This window comes from Lissotriton helveticus, chromosome 1_1, assembly GCF_964261635.1.
Source record: "Lissotriton helveticus chromosome 1_1, aLisHel1.1, whole genome shotgun sequence".
Classification (NCBI taxonomy): domain Eukaryota; kingdom Metazoa; phylum Chordata; class Amphibia; order Caudata; family Salamandridae; genus Lissotriton; species Lissotriton helveticus.
Window position 1 is genome coordinate 1,295,468,009 of NC_136057.1, and position 18,249 is coordinate 1,295,486,257.

The window sequence follows — 18,249 nt, forward strand, 5'->3', positions numbered from 1 at the left end:
AAAGCGCGTAAACTTCAGTTTGCGGGTGCTAACCGCATTAGTTCAAATTACACGAAGGTAGAAAGGGGAAAAGGTTGCACATCCCTACTTGCTGAGCAGTCTTGTGAGCGGTCTTCCTCGCAGTCGAAGTCCTCCGGTAAGTCCAATGCAAAGCCCTCCCCTTCCCGCCGTGTCGCATTTCTCCTCCCCCCTCCCCTCTCCTCCGTCCGTTCACTTCATGAATTAGCATTCAAACACACAAACTTCCAGGAACTTTTTAAATAAGCAACGAGTATATTGTTCCTGACGTTTACATTTCATTATGAATTTAAATCACAGTATCTAGCGGATAGTCCAGGCACTTTTTAAACTGCTCAAACCACCGAATTTCATAAGCATTTCGCCTTGTTGTGGAGATCTGGGCACCCTCTAGCTGGATTCTTTTTACATTCAGACCATTGCATTGAGTTGTTTAATTGTGTCTCGGCTGTATGCAGTTTTCTTATATGGACCGCTTTTTAGCGTAGATTACGGTCTAGTTACCCATTCAATATGGCGCATAAGCTTAGTCCTCTTTTCATGCGCATGCAGGAAGCGCATTCAGGAGGTACAGGCTAATTAAATTCAGTCACCCGCGGATTTTCGTTTCCGTGCTTTTCGCGTTTTTCGTGTTCAGGAGACAACACCACAGGCTGCTTTCGACTGGTGAGTAGAGGATTCTAGAAGTGCTTACTCTTGACTGGGAACTCGGCAGGCATCTCCAAGTTTTAGTGCGGGTAAACTTATCGCATTTACGGTCTTTTTACAGAGCGTGTTACTCAATGAATAAAGATCGTGTTGAAAGGAACCCCACGCTACCTTTCATCTTTGGTGAGTCTGTTTTACGATTTTTGGTAACTCTAATTGAGAAACGCATTCGAGAACAGATGTTGATATCACCAAGTCTTACAGCAGACACACTCACAGTATTACGGTCTTTTTACGGAACTGGTTTAAGAATGAACATACAGCGTTTTTAAAGGGATTCGCCTGTGCCCTACACCTTCGATGAGTTGTGTACTGAAATTTCACGTAGATGCAAGTGAGAAACGCGTTGTGTACAACATGCAACAGCATTTTACATTTAGAGTGCTCTGTTCTATGATTGCAGATTTGAACAAACTTTTCGCCTTCATACTATTTTGAACAGTATCGTGACATCAGAATTTTGAAGTTCCTTCGTTCTTGGTATCATGACTGAGTCGCATGTAGACGCATACATAAAAGATTGACATTGAGCAGTGTGCTGCAAGGCAGCACATGGTTTCATGCTGTTAGTTATGTGGGCTGGAAGTGTTACTGCACGTCTTCTCCCACAATGGGCGTGTTTTGTGTGCTCATGGTCTTATATGTATGTGCGCCTAATACCATAGCAGCCTGTCGTCGTCCTTTTTCTCGTACCTTTTGTGTCACCCTCACTCACCCCCACTCACCCTCAACCCCTCACCCTCAACCCCTCACCCTCCCTCACCCTCATTCACCATCAACCCCTCACCCTCACTCACCCTCACTCACCCTCAACCCCTCACCCTCACTCACCCTCAACCCCTCACCCACCCTCAACCCCTCACCCTCAACCCCTCACCCTCAACCCCTCACCCTCAACCCCTCACCCACCCTCACTCACCCTCACCCTCAGCCTCACCCTCACTCACCCTCAACCCCTCACCCTCACTCACCCTCAACCTCATGCTAAAGATTTACAAAAAAACCTATTAACAATTCTAAAAGCACTAACTCTAATGCTGCGAGACCTATTGCATTTCTAATGCTTGTTTACTGTGGGGGAGACTCATAATCTGGGACTCGCCCACAGTGAACTCATAATGAAGGAGACTGCATGGAGATTTTACTGGTGTACCCCTGGCTTGACTAAGCCGCTGTGCAGCAGCTGGAGTATGGGACACCGTGCTGGTTGCATGCAGACACGGGTGTACATGCGTGTGCACACGTGTAGGGGCTGCGCAGGGGAGATCCCTAGCGTGCGCAGTCCAGGAGCAACTATAGAGTGAATGGTTTGGCAGGACATAGGCAGAATTGGGTGGTGACATGGAATAGGTTTTATGCATTGGAAAGGAACATGCCAGGGAAAGTCAGTGTGTCTTACTGTGTTTTCACTCCATTATTTCCCTTTGGGGATGTGGGTCCCATGGCTAAAATGACTTCCACAAAGCCTACAGATTCCAGACACGCACTAATGTCCAGTGTAGCAGATGTGGAAATGAGTATTCTGCAGAGTCCAAAGTCATATTTGTACTGCTTTTGGGTCTTCCAGAAATGTCATATTTCTCGGAGTCCCTGGCTGGGGTCTGGCCATGGCAGGTTAGATTAATGACCTTTCTTCCCAGAGCACAGATCTTCCCTCCAAGGAGAAAAGATGGGTGGAGCTAAAGCCAATCCATCAACTGCTGTCGCTGGGTGCCAGGCACCGGCTTGCACCCAGGAGGGAAGGCACTGAGGGGGGAAGGAGTTGGGTTTCAGAGACACTGGATGACTCCATTTTGAACAACCCAGAGACCGGACAAGAAGGAGGGAGGGGGCAGGGAAGTGATGTGTTGCTGTCTGATAGGACACCCGTGGACTTCCTGCCAGCCCCCTACTCAACCTTTAAAAGTACTTGCACAGGACGAGAAGCCCTCTCTGGGGTGTGGTCTGCTGAGGCGAAAGGTGCTGGAGCCCGGTGCAATGGGCAGTTAGAAGGAGAGACCCCCTGACTGCCCCCCAGGTCCCTAACAGTGCCAGAAGAAGAGCCCAGGACCAGCGCGCAGAAGAAGAGGCCTCTGCGCAGGGAGAAGAAAGGCGCAGGGAGCCAGTGAAGACTGCTCCCTGCAGGATGCACACTCTTGGAGACCCGGAGGACGAAGGAGAGGGCTCCCAGTGACTGGGGGACGCCACCAGGAACGAGAAGACGCGGAAATGGGGAAAATCGGACTCCAGGGGGCAGAGATATGCCCCCGAGAAGGTAGGCGACCTTTGACCCCGCCCGGGGCCGACGACGAAGCGCGTGGGGCTCCTCCGCTGGTCGCAATCATGCCCCCGGGATGGGTCAGGTCCCGGGGGCTTCCCAAGGAAGAAGCAAAGCCGGGGGGCGCCCTTGCACCCCTGTGAAGATGCCCCCAGGGGGTGCCAGGAGCCTACCCTGGCCCCCCTGCCCATGTGGGACCCCATCTCCGGGTCTCGAAGTGAGGCGGAGGTGGGGGAGTGCCACCGCACTCCCCCGAAGATGTCCAGGGGCCTGGGGACCCCATCCCCGGGCCCCAGCGAAGAGGAGGATGCCGGGGGAGTGCCGCCGCACTCCCCCGAGGGCTGCGGGAGTCTTCGCCGACCAGAAGAAATCTGCTGGCTCCCGCGGCAGCACGGAAGAGTGCTGGATGCATGGGGAGCCGGCTGGGGCAGCTGGGGGTGGGCTCCCCAGACTGCCCTCCAACAAAGGAGGACCACGAGGGTCCTGAGTGGTGCGAGGGGCCCGGGTGGGACCAGGCCCCAGAAAAGAAGAGGAGCGGCCGGGGGTGGGCTCCCTGAGCACTAAGTGCGTCCCTGGAGGTCCGGGTGGGACTGGGCCCCCCACCGAGGCCGGGAAAAGCGGCGAAGCGCCAGCGCGGCTCTCCCCGGAGCAGCGGGAGAGCCGCTCATCTAATATGCGTTATAGTGAACAAGGGTCCTTAGCTTATTTCTGAATAAAGAACACAATACTGTATAGAAACACAATGGAAACCTATACGTTATAAACTTTCCAAACCCAGCCGGGAGAGGAGTTTATTTCAACAAGAAGTAATGTCCAATCCAACAATACAAACGTAATCACAAGACACAAGCCTGTGCCGTACATAAAAGAAGGAAAAGAAAAAATAGAATAAGGGTGAAAGCGGTGTCTATCAGGCATAGAGAGAGAGCAAAGACAGGGCACTGTTGATAGGTAAAAAATCAATAACAGTGTCGCCTGGAGTGGAATATAAACAATCTTATTGGTCAATATTGTAAATATGCGCCCACTCATGGGTGTCGACGTTTCGATCCCTATTGCTCAATTAGATACATGGGATCATCATCAGGACATTTGTAATGAACAAGACATGCCTGATTGTAAGGAAGCCACGTAGTGATTTGTCGTGGAATTCGCTTTGGGGGTCCAGATCAATTTTAAAATTGGAACTTATTAATTCAAAGTTTTTAGTTTCCAGCCGCATATGATGACGCTTGACTAGCTCAAATCGGGAGACCGATAAGGAGTTAAATAGTATCCGTGTAGGCAGCTGTGGCCATACACGTGTGGTGCCAGCAATGTGGCTTTCCGACGTTAGTCCAGATGAGGACTCGTCTTTCCCGTGGCTTCCCGGTCAATGCCGAATGCATTGACCGGGAAGCCACGGGAAAGACGAGTCCTCATCTGGACTAACGTCGGAAAGCCACATTGCTGGCACCACACGTGTATGGCCACAGCTGCCTACACGGATACTATTTAACTCCTTATCGGTCTCCCGATTTGAGCTAGTCAAGCGTCATCATATGCGGCTGGAAACGAAAAACTTTGAATTAATAAGTTCCAATTTTAAAATTGATCTGGACCCCCAAAGCGAATTCCACGACAAATCACTACGTGGCTTCCTTACAATCAGGCATGTCTTGTTCATTACAAATGTCCTGATGATGATCCCATGTATCTAATTGAGCAATAGGGATCGAAACGTCGACACCCATGAGTGGGCGCATATTTACAATATTGACCAATAAGATTGTTTATATTCCACTCCAGGCGACACTGTTATTGATTTTTTACCTATCAACAGTGCCCTGTCTTTGCTCTCTCTCTATGCCTGATAGACACCGCTTTCACCCTTATTCTATTTTTTCTTTTCCTTCTTTTATGTACGGCACAGGCTTGTGTCTTGTGATTACGTTTGTATTGTTGGATTGGACATTACTTCTTGTTGAAATAAACTCCTCTCCCGGCTGGGTTTGGAAAGTTTATAACGTATAGGTTTCCATTGTGTTTCTATACAGTATTGTGTTCTTTATTCAGAAATAAGCTAAGGACCCTTGTTCACTATAACGTTGTTATACCCATGGTACTTAGCTATCTGTTGGGTCCCCCTTGTGTCTTAAAAAAGCTCATCTAATATGCGGCACAGCCCATAATGCCTTGCAGGCCAGGACCGGCCTGCAAGGGCTATCAGCGGGTTCTTTGCTTGTGGTGGCCCCAGGAGGACTGGGTCACCACCACATGAGTGTTAAGGTGCCGGGGGAGCTGCAGGAGCAACAGTCTCCCCCAGCGCGAAGATGACAAGTCACCCTAGGTGTCCTGGGGATTTGAAAAGAATAACCCCTCCAGGGCTCAACCTGTCTTTAACACCTTCTGGGCTGGAACTTTTGTTCTTCAGCTGAGGGTGTTTTGATAATTGCATCAAGGAGGAAAGGGCTGAGCGGGGGATGTCTGGAGAAGGGCATCCCCTGGAGGTGAAAAGTGTAATTGCACCGAAATGCATTTATTAATCGTTATTTCTTTTCAAGAGACTGATGTTCCATCTGAAGTACTGGTTTAAGGTGATGTCATAAGCAAAGTGGATTTAAGTGGCTAGACACTCCTGCTAGGGTGTCTGACTGTAGATACTTAAAACCTGTGATTTATTCTGTGATGCCTTTAGGGGCTGTAATTGCAATGCATTCTAATGATATCCAAATGTGCTGAGTACTCTCATTCTAAAGGGTGCGTAGACATGTATTCCTGCTGCGCTTAGGTGAAGACCCCAGACTGTTAGCCCTTAAGATGAAGAGGTGCATACTGTATGGTCAGTAGGAGATGCTCAGTCAGGGTCATGTGTCACCAAGGCAGGCGTAGCCTGTTTATTGCTTGTTGAGGTTATGGGGGGGGGGTCGCCACTGGGATGGTGCCAGTGCGCAGGGCCCTCGCTCCAGGTTAAGACCAATTCACTGCATTGGGGGCAAGATGATGTGCCTACATGGGAGTGGTGGTACTAGACCCCACCCCCCCTGTGGGAGGGGTGGAGATGTTATGGAATGTCACAAAGTAATTCCATCAGCTTATGTATAATTGTACATTGGTGTATAGTATTGAGTGGTGTGTGTGTTTAATAAATGTACTCTTACTTTTATAAAGCAAAGTACAGACTGGACAATCAATTATTGAATGTTATTTATGTACACCTGCAAATGGCGATTACTAGCCCACACCACCTCCCTTGAGTAAGCCTCAGACTGCTCTGCAACGCTACCCTCTGAGAGTCAGGCACTGCCCTAGGGTGTTTGGTTCCCAGTGAAGGACAAATGTATCATGTTATTTGTGCAGGCCTCACAGATGCTGCCTCGTTCTCCAACAAAGGGTCATACGGCTGACCTTCTATCTGATAGAGACTTCTAGCTGCAGATTCCTTACCTTTGAATTTCCCAGGTGTCAGGCTGGATCCAGTAACTTTTTCGTGAGCAGTACCGCTGCGCTCCGTAGGGTGGCTCAGTTCGGCTACGCATAAACTTGGTGTAGTTGGCCTCGGTTATGACGTTGCAGTCACCTATGTAGGCGCCACCCATACTGCATAAAACTTTACACATTGCCTCTAAGTTAAGCCTATCAGTAAAGTACCATAGCTACCATGGGTTGAGCTCAGCTATATGTAGTGACTTCAGCAGTTTACTCTAAGAAGAATTGTGATTATTACTACTTATTTTTTGAAGTGGATACTTACACCCCTCAACTAATAGCCAAATTGTATATGGGTAGAAAGTGCTATCCACATTTTATAATACAATACAGTGCAATGCAATTTATAAACAGTAAAAAATTAACATACCTTAATGCTTTTGGCATCTGTTAACATAGTTTGTGCTGCAAGGGAACATCTCACCAGTGTGTTGCGAACACTTGAAACCAAAATCATGACCTCTGGCAAATTGCAGCAAACCATGTAAAATATATATAAAATATGCAAATGTGAAGCTGTCTAACATTACTATATCCGTATATTCATATGTATTCACTGAGCACAAGGTAAAATGCTATTTAGAAAAGTGAAACCTGACCAATTAGGGAACTAAATGTATAATTTACAGCAATATACCAAAGGCAAGGGGTTAAACGTGTATACTTTTCTCTATTTTCTCAGAGTCTGCAAACACTGGAAGAGGCTGGTTTTGGACAAAGCTTTGTGGAGAAAGGTGGATTTAACAGCTCACAGGGTATTGCATTTTTTCCAAGCGCCACAATTGACTTAAGATTTACAGTGCATGCTGTTATTATGTCTGTGCATTACACTTGAAAATAAAAGTTTATTTTTAAATGTGCATTTTCATTCTAACTTTTTTTGTGTGTTTTCAGTATCAAATGTAGTCGGAATGTTGATTCACAAAGTCAAATTAAAAAGTCTGAAATCTATTCATCAAACATATATGATACTTATTGGTATGTACCCCCCTCTCTAAATGTTAAATGTAAAGTATACATACATGCCATACTGTATGCACAGGCAGCAGAAGTTCAAACAACTTGCACACAATGAAAAATCAAAGCACAGCCAGAGATTGTGCGAGCTTCTCTAACATACCAAGAACAGGTATAGCGTAGGCAGCAGTAATGTAAGCATTCCCTCAGACATCAAAAAGATACATCACTTATTTCACCAGTAAGAGCTTCCCTCATATTCCACAGTTATGGGCAGCAGTATTTCAAACTTTCCTTCAAGCACAGAGCTAATACAGCAGTGGTATCAGCAATACAATCTTCTTTCATACTCAAAACAGATACAGCACATGCAGGAACACTACCATCTTATCTCGTAGACAACAGGATGAGCTTGGAGAGCAGCAGGTAAAATTGGGGAATGTGTCCATACTGCAACGTCCTCTGACCCCAAAAGTATCTGCGGGAGGTGAGGGAATAGGGGCCTTCAACTGATCTTTTAAGCTGCCTATAGTAGAGCCCTCCGCTTACCGTCATAAATCTTCTGCTAATCCTAGGAGTCTTTAGGTGGCCCTCCACTACCTCAAGTTAATCCTGCAATCTGGCCCTCTCAGATTAGTTAGACCCAACAGATCCCAAGCTAGGGTTCAACCAAACAAAAGCGAGTCTTTTGCCACCCTCAGAGTCACTCCACCAGTCCGGAGAGGCCCTTGACTGGCTCTCTGAGGGTTTGCTTATCTGCTGCTCTAACATCCCTTCAAGCAAAGTCTGCACTTTGAGCGTTGACGTGGGAAAGTGACATTCCCCTATGCTGTGCTGAAGTCCTATTTATATTGCTATTAAACTGCAAAATGTAGTAACCTGTTTAACAAACAAGTGCAAACACGCTTATACTTTTTTTTGACATGCAAGTTGTTACCTGTCTTGTAGTCTAGTAACAATGCTAATGTCTCCACGTTTCTAGGTTAAAATCTTAGTATGATTACTCTAAGTTTATGTGATTTTCAGAGATCCTTGAGTAACTTGTGACTCGTGTGTTCTGATCCCGGGAAACTGGGTTACACGTGTGCTGCAAAAATATGCCTGTGACAGCATGTACCGAGCACTTATTTACTTGGAACTAGAATGGACGCATGATTTAATTTCCGGCATAGCTATTGTTTTTTAAATCGCACTACTGCACTTTGCTTTTAATAGGTTGCCATTTTAATAAACTACCTCTGTGCTGTTTTCCCGACCTGCGGTGCCAGTAAGTAAGAGCGGGCCTGCCATCACAAGGTTAGCAAGATAGTTGTTTTTGCACTTAGGGCGATAAAAGCCCATGCTGACGCGACCGCGCAGCAGGCGTGCCAAATGCAAGCCTGGAATCTGCCTTGAGCCAGGACCCCTGGTCTTTTTTCCTACCATGTCTACTCAAGGGAACAGCTATTCGCACTCAATAAGGGGAAGCGCTGTAACTCCCCCTTATTGGATGGGAAGAAGGGAAATTTCCCTTATCGCTGTAACTCTTGCAATCTCTCCCCCCTCTGCTAGTGCTCTAGCAGCCACTCCCTTAGTGACGCACTCACCAAAAGCTACAAAGAGGGAAAATAACTCTATAAGCAACTCGCTAACTTGTTTCCTATTGAACACCAGATCATTGATCAAGCACAAATGTGAGTTGGAGTGCTTGATGCAGACCTACTCCAGATCTGATTTTTTTAAACTGAAACCTGGACCAATGAAACTTCTGAGCCCGACTGGATAGCAGCGTTATCAACAGGGTACGAATTTGCAAGTGTAAACGGGAAAAGGAAAAAGGGAGGAGGCATAGCAATTATATACCGCTCCAGTTTTAAGGCTACGTTTGACCTTACCCAGTGTCTTGGAATAGAAGCCATGACCTTCAAAATCAAATTCAGTAATACTCTGTCCTTCCGTGGATTACTCCTGTACCGGCCGCCGGGGCCAAGGGCCCCATTTTTCACAATCACTGCAAACATTCATGGAATCGTGCCAAGATCCCCCCACTTTTACGGTACTTGAGGATTTTAATTTTCCTCTTGAATGCGGAAACCTCGAGGACGCATCCATTCTGATAGATAATACAGCAGGTTTTGGACGGACCCAGATCATCACAGATCCCACTCATAAGGCTGGTCATACACTAGATGGTATCTTTACTAATAATCTCAATAATACCTTGATCAAAATACTGCTGTTAACCTGGACAGATCATAAGGATATTTCTTCAGACTCCTTCTTCCGGAGGAAAAAGCGTTTTTTCCAAATAGACTGCCTCCTTTTAATTAATAAAACTGATCTAGAGGAGGCCCTTGATGGACACCCTCCATTGCTAGTCCCAGATAATTAAAAGGCTGCAGATAATACTGACCACTGGATTAAATCAGGAATTTATCTTCTGGCCCCAGAAAAATCATCTAAATAACGCAGAAATCAAGCCTCAGCCCCCTGGTACAGTGCAGAACTTAAAAGTATAAAATCTAATTGTAGGCGTCTAGAATGCATCTGGAGGATAGACTATAGTGAGCAAGGCAAAACTAACTACAGACTAGCCTTAGTAGTAGTTACTCGAGGCTCAGCACTGTCACTGACCCTGTTCAACATCTACGTCACTCCTCTGGCTAAGTTGATCAAAGCACATGGGTTCTCGTTGGTTTCTTACGCCGACGACTCTCTGATAGTCATATCTATATCTTCTAGTGCAGAAATAGTGGCTTGGATGTTTCACAACTGTCTGAAGAATACTTTTGGGTGGAAGCATCAGAATTATTTTAAATTGAACACAGATAAAACGGAAGTGGTGGAGTTCGGAAAGGGGCCATCACTCTGGAATCATTTATATTGGCCGGTAGAGGCAGGGCGTTGTCCTAGCCCCATTGAAAAGGTCAGAAACTTAGGAGTCATGTTTGCTGATCTGCTCAATTTTGCAGGTCAGATCAATCTCCTGACTTCCTTGTGCTTCTTCCTCCTAAAGATCCTGCGCAAAATTCTTCAGTTAATTCCTTAAGAACTCAAAAAAACAGTAATATTCACCTTAATTCTTTCTGGAATTGATTACTGCAATGCTCTCTTTCTGGGCACTGACAAATGGCAACTATTAAAACTCAAGTCTTTGCACAACGTCGCAGCGAGGCTGCTGCTCAACATCCCGAAATTCCATCCTATCTCCAACAGTATTTGCGACCTACTTTGGCTTCTGGGCAGCAAAGAATTGAATTCAAGGCTCTGTGTCTGTTGCATCAAGCAATATACTTTGGGGGGGCCCTGGATCTACAGAAACTTTTTTTCCTGGCATGTACCGCAGCAGATTCTCCCATCGGGCAGCCAAGCTCTGGAATACGCTGTCAGGTGTAACTACGTTACAACCTAATAGACACCTGTTTAGGAAAATACTTAAGACCTAGCTATTCTCGTCCATGTAAGAATGTATTACTTCCCTTTCGGGAGATGATTCTTGCTACTCGTCGCACTCCGCGCCAAGACGCCTCGGTCTTCGCTCGCTTTATAAATGTTTTCCTTACTTACTGGTATGATATCTGATTGGTGATTTACAACAATAAACCAAGTTTTTTTAAGGAGAAATTGGAGCATCAGCAACACATGTATTTCTTGCTATATATTTTATTTTATGTATTCAGGATTATATAGCGTGAACATGACCCTTTCGTGTATCAGAGCGCTGTACTTCGGGAAAGCAAAACGCTAAACGGATATGAGTATACTATTGTGGAATAGCAATAAAGTCATTATAGGCATGTAAGTTGGCATTCTTTGAGTCTGGATTTGGCGTGGTCATTTGAGTAATGTGTATAGTGGCATCATAGAAAAAATAACGATGAGTATGTAGTAGGGCCAGAGAATCTTGTGGAAAGGGAGGCCTTGGAGGTTAAAGTCTGGGAAGGATGCATCTTCATTTGTGAAGGAATCTGTTCATTAGTAGATGCTTTACTTTTCATTGAAAGAGGGCAGTGGAGGTGTTGGATCTGGTCTCCGGAGGAAGAGAGTTTTATATGTTGGGGATGGTTCCAGAGAAGGAGCACTTTTAGGTATTCTATTTTTTTATTTGTAGGCTGCAGTAGAAGGGATGTCAACAACCAGAAAAGTAGAAGGGAGCCAGAGCTTCGTAAAGTTTAATTCTCGCCTGATAGGACAAGTGTTGTGGCCAGGTAAGCTTGAGGGTTGTGGTGAAGAGCTTTGTGAGTCAAGCATGCAATTTTTAGATGGATCTGTGACTTATAGGGTAGCCAGTTCAGTACTTTGAGGTTAGGGGTGAGATGATCACATTTTGTTTTGTTTTTTGAGCCTATGATGAGTCGGGCAGATGCAATAAAGGTTGTCTTCAGAGATGCTAGTTTTGCTTTTGAGGGTGGAGCTGCCATAATCTAGTTTGCTCACTAGCGCTTGAACTGCTGTCTTGAGAACTGCAGCCGGAATGAAAAGTTTTAATTTCCCTAGTGTGCGATTGGTAGTTGGCACCCCTGGTGGCAGCGCTGATGTGATCCTGCATAGGAAGGTGGTTATCCACAATAATTCTAGAGATTTTGATGAGGTTATGGTGTGTGGGGTACATTTGTAAGATTATCTAAACGCTCAAACTTATTGTGCTTTTTCTTTCAACCATTAAAAAGGGACATGATATCTTATGCTACATATTTGTTGCTAGGTGTCTTTACTGAGAAAATATATATATATATATATATATATATATATATATATATATATATATATATATATATATATATATTGTGAGAGGGACGAGCAGAGGCTGAATTCGGGGATCAATTGTGATAAGATCTTTATTGGAAACAGCAGGAATCAAAAATCAGCATAGCCAAGTGGTATGCGCTCCTCTTCCTCTATCTGTCTTCGGCCGTGATCTTCTAAGGTGGTGTGCCCTTCTTTTTATTAGAGGGATACCCCGAGAGGCTCAGAAAAAGGGAAAAGAAAAGAGCGGTAAGTTATTCTGGTCTTTCAAGGATCCTGTCAGAATAGGACCCTTCACCATCCCTAAGTGAGAGACATGCAAGTAGCAAAATAAAGTTTCTCTCTGACCTTAAGACAATCCCCTGAAATTGGCAACACCTCTGATGCGTTGTCCCGTTTTAACAGCCCTTTTAGCTTCAGAGTACTGAGGGTGTGCCAGTATCTAGGCCCTTCGGTTTTTACTCTGCGAACAAAATGAGGCAACAAAATAGGGTTGGAAAACGCTATTCATTTACCAGCGTCTATTAGGGTCAGGAGCTCTCATGGAAAGGAATGTTGAAAAACGCCTACTTCATGCGGAGGGTAAGTGAGGGTTTTAAAACAAAGTGCTGGAAACAAATGGCAAGGATAACACACAGTGCATGAAGTGGTGTGACCCATTCCCCGGTTCCCTCCCTTCACTCCCAACCCCCCTCCCGAGTCAAGTACTGCAATAGCTGCAACTATCCTGAGTTGCGGTGGCTCACATGCAACCTCCGGGGGTATCCACCACTCCTCGGACCAGGTTTCCCGACTGTCTTGGTTGTCCGGCTCTTGAGGGGAGACGGCTCCTGGAGTCTCCGCGTTGTCAAATCAGTTAGTTTTCTTCTCTTCCTGGACAGGATTCCTTTGCACAGCGTCCTTGTTCCACCAGATTCAGTGTGCCTTCCAGGTTCTTCCAGCTCTTCTTACGTGGTGTTGGCTATGCCTCTCCTGATTCCCATTGGTTCAGACTTTCCGGTCACGGGACTCTCTCCTGCACGTAAGAGTCAGCAGGTATCGTTAACCCTTTCTCTACTGGCCTCAGGGAAACAGTGTTCGGCTGAGTATGATCCCCAGAGCCTAAAAGGAGAGATATGGAGACCCCCACCTGACTCCTCCTCCCCCACACACACATATATCTCCAACACTGTTTCCCAGGGACAGAGAAAGCCGACGCCGTGTCTTCGTGCAAAATAGATTTATTGGTCAGCTGCAATTGATGAACGCGTTTCGCCTGCCATGCAGGCTTGTTCACCAATAATAACATAAAGTTTTCGCCACCATTTTAACTCTATGCAAATGTGCATCACGTGACAACTACAATACAATAGAACGTGAAAGCAGACTGGTAGTTCGGAACATTGCAAGTTTTCACGAATTTCAACACATTTGCCGATTTTGCACACATTGTCATTTTGTGGTATGGCTCAAAAGTGAAAACGTATCCATACATGGCCATCTATAAAATGTATACAATTTAAATACATTTAAGATTTTAAAATCATTTGTGCATCATAGGAGATTCGAAGTCTGATCTCTCACGGGGATAAAAGAATCATACCCCAGTGTCCCGCCCCAGTGGGCTATTCGGTTCTTCAGCTCTTAAGTGCTTTAACAAGGCCTGTGTAGCTAAATTACCGCCATCCGGCTTTTTACTGTAAAACAATGGGTTATACCAGTCTGCATAAAGTGCTAGTGCTCAAAATACATAATTAAAATTATAAATCAAAGTTAAACCCAAAGAGTAGCGGGGAATAGCAGCACTGTTCTCAATTTCATTACAAATGGGTATGAACGTCTTCTTCCATGTTCAAACCCTCAGGGGTCTTAGTGTTGAGCATGATGCTATAATTAGACTGAAGTCTTCTTAATTTCTTTACTCAATCACCTCCCCTTTCACTCAGCAAGACTGCATCAATAACAAACTACTCTAAACCTTTAGGATCTTTTCTATGTTGGCGCTCAAAGTGCAGTCCCACTGAGTGCAAGGGGAGGTGATCGATATGTATTTTGAGCACTAGCACTTTTTGCAGACTGGTATGTAAGGTACAAGGTAGGATAAGTAGGGGTATTGTAGTACGGTGGTATGGCGTATGCCCACTTGGGTAGAATTTAGTAAAGAAGACAATAATTGTGCCATTTATTGTGTCGTGAGCGGTAGGTTGTGCAAATACATCTGGCGGAGTGCGGGATTACACTGCTGTGATTTATTATGTTTATGGCAGAAGGATGTTCCCACTATTGCAGTTTGATGAAAGCTGTGCTCTGTATATCGTGAGGTTTGCGAGTGATTGTATAACCCATTGTTTTACAGTAAAAAGCCGGATGGCGGTAATTTGGCTACACAGGCCTTGTTAAAGCACTTAAGAGCTGAGGAACCGAATAGCCCATTGGGGTATGATTCTTTTATCCCCGTGAGAGATCAGAGTTCGAATCTCCTAAGATGCACAAATGATTTTAAAATCTTAAATGTATTTAAATTGTATACATTTTATAGATGGCCATGTATGGATAAGTTTTCACATTTTAGCAATACCACAAAATGACAATGTGTGCAAAATCGGCAAATGTGTTGAAATTCGCAAAACTTGCAATGTTCCGAACTACCAGTGTGTTTTCACGTTCTATTGTATTGTAGTTGTCATGTGATGCACATTTGCATAGAGTTAAAATGGTGGTGAAAACTTTAGGCTATTGTTGGTGAACAAGCCTGCATAGCAGGCGAAACACGTTCAACAATTGCAGGTAACTAATAAATCTATTTTGCACGAAGACACAGCGTGGGCTTTCTCTGCCCATGGGAAGCAGTGTTGGATATTACTGGACATCGCTTCGGATTCCGTACGCCGACGCGCCCTCTGTTCAGGAGGCGGCGGGAGGAACCAAGCACTGTGGAGAAATATAACCGTTTGTTCCCTGAACTTAAAAGTAACCCGTATCATGTCCCAAACCTCAAACTGTGACATATCTAATCGATCTGAAGCACTCAAAATGAGACATACAGTGCTTTACAAAAGTATTTAATAAATACATTTCTCAACTTATTGCTATGGTGCTGTAATCATTAAAATGAAAAAAATGGATAGTCTTTATTAGCCAAAATCCAAATTCTCCTTTCAAGATTGTCTTCATTTTTGTCCCTAAAGGCTTCTTCATATCACATAATACTTCTTTGCTGTCCTAAAAAATATGCCCATATGCTTAAAGTCTGTTGAATTCGCTTTACCATAACTTGTCCCTTCATTCAGTCAGCCCCCATACACAGCTGTTACGTATTCCATAGAATTGATGAAAAAGTTAAATGTATGTTGGGCTCCGCAGTGTCAAAAGTTTGTTTCACCATTCTCTTGTAATCTTCTATTGGTTGAAGGATTAACCTTTTGAATCTCTATATCTCGTCCACTATGTGCAGATAAACTCCAAGATATTGTGGCATCTCGTCCGTCGTTACCTGGGAGGCAGTTTGAGAACATTGAAGGTGAAAGGGCTTCTGCATTCGGCCAGAAAAATCGAGTTCCTGTCTCAGGCACTGCTGCAGGAGCTTGAGAAACGCAGCCCTAACCTCTTGAAGCTGTGCCTGTCTGAGACTGACCTCCGCCGCTTGAAGTTCGATTGCTTGCCATCCTCTGTGAAGTCACTGGAGCTGAGCCACTGTGAGATTCCTTCACTCTGGTTCCAGGGATCTGGCCTGAAAGATGGTGCCAAACGCCAGGTAAAGGTAGAGCACCTCGTGCTGAGCCACGTTCCGGCCTTTTCCAACATCCACCTGAAAACACTTTGCTGTAACCTTAATCTGAAGTCCTTGTCCCTCACAGGTACGTACCGAGTGACAGATTCAGGTTTTGAGAAAGCTGCAGCGCATCTTAAGAATGTACAGCATTTGAGACTTCAAGGGTGCAACATCACAGACGGTGCACTCGACATCATTGGGCGAAATTTGAAAGCTCTGCGGACATTAGAGCTTGTTAATTTCCGTTCCCTAACAGATTCCGGCCTCCAGAACTTGAAATCTTTGAAAGATCTGCATGGCCTTGGCTTAGAATGGTGCATGGGACTATCTTCTGATGCTATTATACATGTCTGCTCGACACTGCACAATTTACGGTCCCTCAACCTAAATGGAATTGTTTTTGAAGATCAAGGAATACATAGAATTCTACAGAGCCTCCCAAATTGCGCGGTGACCAACAAAATGCTAGACCTAGACTGAAGTCTGCTAAACTGATAAAAGAAAATACATTCATTACAAAAGGTCCGACCTTGGCTAATTTACATTTTTCTGCCCACATGGAATGCAGGCTCTGAAAAAAATCCAAAGAAAATCCCAGAAACGTCATAATTGCTAAGCCTTGTATAAGTGTTAACTAGTCGGGTATGCTGTACATTCAGTCTGCCCTACTTGCTTACACACTCTATGCTTTTTTATACTTTTATCAATAAAGTATTTCTTCTGTGCTGCCTTAAGCTGTTTTCATTCTTGATTCTGGAGTGTGTGTTGTGTTGGCCTTCCTTCTTTGGTAGTTCATCAAACTTGGGGCATCGTTTATAGTCTGATTTTAATGAGAAATGTGCTAAAAATCCGCGAACAAGCTGAAAATCGGCAGTTTTGGTGTCTTCCAAAGTCGTGGTTAACCTGCCTCAAAGGGCGGGAGGGGGTGGAACCACAGTGGAAGCTCATCTAGCTCAACCATAGGAACACTGCTTTTCTCAACCAATTTATTGTTGATGTTCAGAATATGAATGTTATATGGGTATTTATAACGCGCGCGACTACTCTTGAGTATCCTGGCGCGGAGCAAAAACCACATGGAAATCGAGAGAAACGGCATTTTAGTAAGCTTGATTGAATAAGTGGGTTTTAAGGAGCTTTTTAAAGCAGTTAAGGTCTCTGGTGTCCCTGAGTGTGAGTGGAAGGGAATTCCAAAGGGTAGCCGCTTTAACCGAAAACGATTGACGCGGGGAATTACCATCCGACGTTGGGAGGCCGACCTAAGGCTTCGACTGGGGACATGGAAAGCCACTCTCCTCTTGAGATAGGCGGGCCAGTATCATGTAAGGCTCTATGAGTGAGAACCAGAGCCTTGAATTGAACTCTTTGGGCCACCGGCAGCCAGTGGAGTGCGGCCATTTGCGATCTCATGCTGATACGTCTGGGAATGCCGAGCAGAAGTCTCGCGGCTGCATTCTGGATGAGTTGCAGCTTGTTCAACAGAAAGGAGGGAGAGCCCAAATAAAGAGCATTAGCATAGTCAAGGCGGGACAATATGAGGGCTCTAGCGACCGTCTCTTTGGCCGGCTGGGGCAGTAAAGGAAAGAATCTGCCCAGAGATTTAAGGGTCCCAAAGCAAGCACCCGTCAGTCTTTTTATGTGCTCTGAGAACCTTAAATCATCGTTGAACCAAATGCCCAGATTCTTGGCTGGGCCGCCTTCAGAGAGGGGACGGGGGAAATCAGGAGGCCATATTAATTCTGTCAATTGGTTCGGATATTGGCCATATAGTATGATCTCCGATTTACCCTCATTGCATTTAAGTTTGGCTTGGGCCAGCCAGGTAAATACGGCCGCAAGGCATTTTTGTGCCGCATCCGTTTCTAATTTCGAGTTACCCCAGGTAAACAGGAGCTGGGTGTCATCGGCGTAGGCCATAATTTTTGCACCCAGCTCCTCGGCCAGGTAGATCAGCGGGGTCATATAAATGTTGAAAAGAAGTGGGCTCAATGTTGAGCCCTGTGGGACCCCTGTCTGAACTGTCCTGGCCGAGGAGGAGTACGGGGGCATCCAGACTTGCTGGGAGCGGGAGTCCAGAAAAGACTCCAGCCATGACCACACAGCCACAGTAAGGCTGATAGAGGCGAGGCGAGCCAGGAGGAGTTGATGGGGGACCGTATCAAAGGCGGCAGAGAGGTCCAATAAAATTAGCGCCGCTCTGCCACCCTTGTCCATACACTCCCTAATGGCTTCCACCACCTCCACCAAGGCGGTCTCCGTGCTAAAGGAGGCCCTAAAACCAGACTGGGCCGGGTGAAGCGCCCCGGAATCTTCCACAAAGGCGTTCAGCTGCCGAAAAACAACCTTTTCGCAAACTTTGGCCAGT

At 45.5% G+C, this 18,249-nt stretch overlaps 1 protein-coding gene across 1 annotated transcript in view; it reads left to right on the top strand.

The window, feature by feature from the left end:
- Positions 1–16,618, top strand: part of FBXL12 (F-box and leucine rich repeat protein 12) — a 39,880-nt gene extending 23,262 nt beyond the window's left edge. Inside the window, exons 2-3 of the mRNA XM_078681012.1 lie at positions 7,134–7,206; positions 15,567–16,618. Coding sequence (XP_078537138.1) covers positions 7,134–7,206; positions 15,567–16,364 — 871 coding nt within the window. The 3' untranslated portion in view covers positions 16,365–16,618. The remainder of the gene's footprint in view (positions 1–7,133; positions 7,207–15,566) is intronic.
- The last annotated feature ends 1,631 nt before the right edge of the window (positions 16,619–18,249 follow it).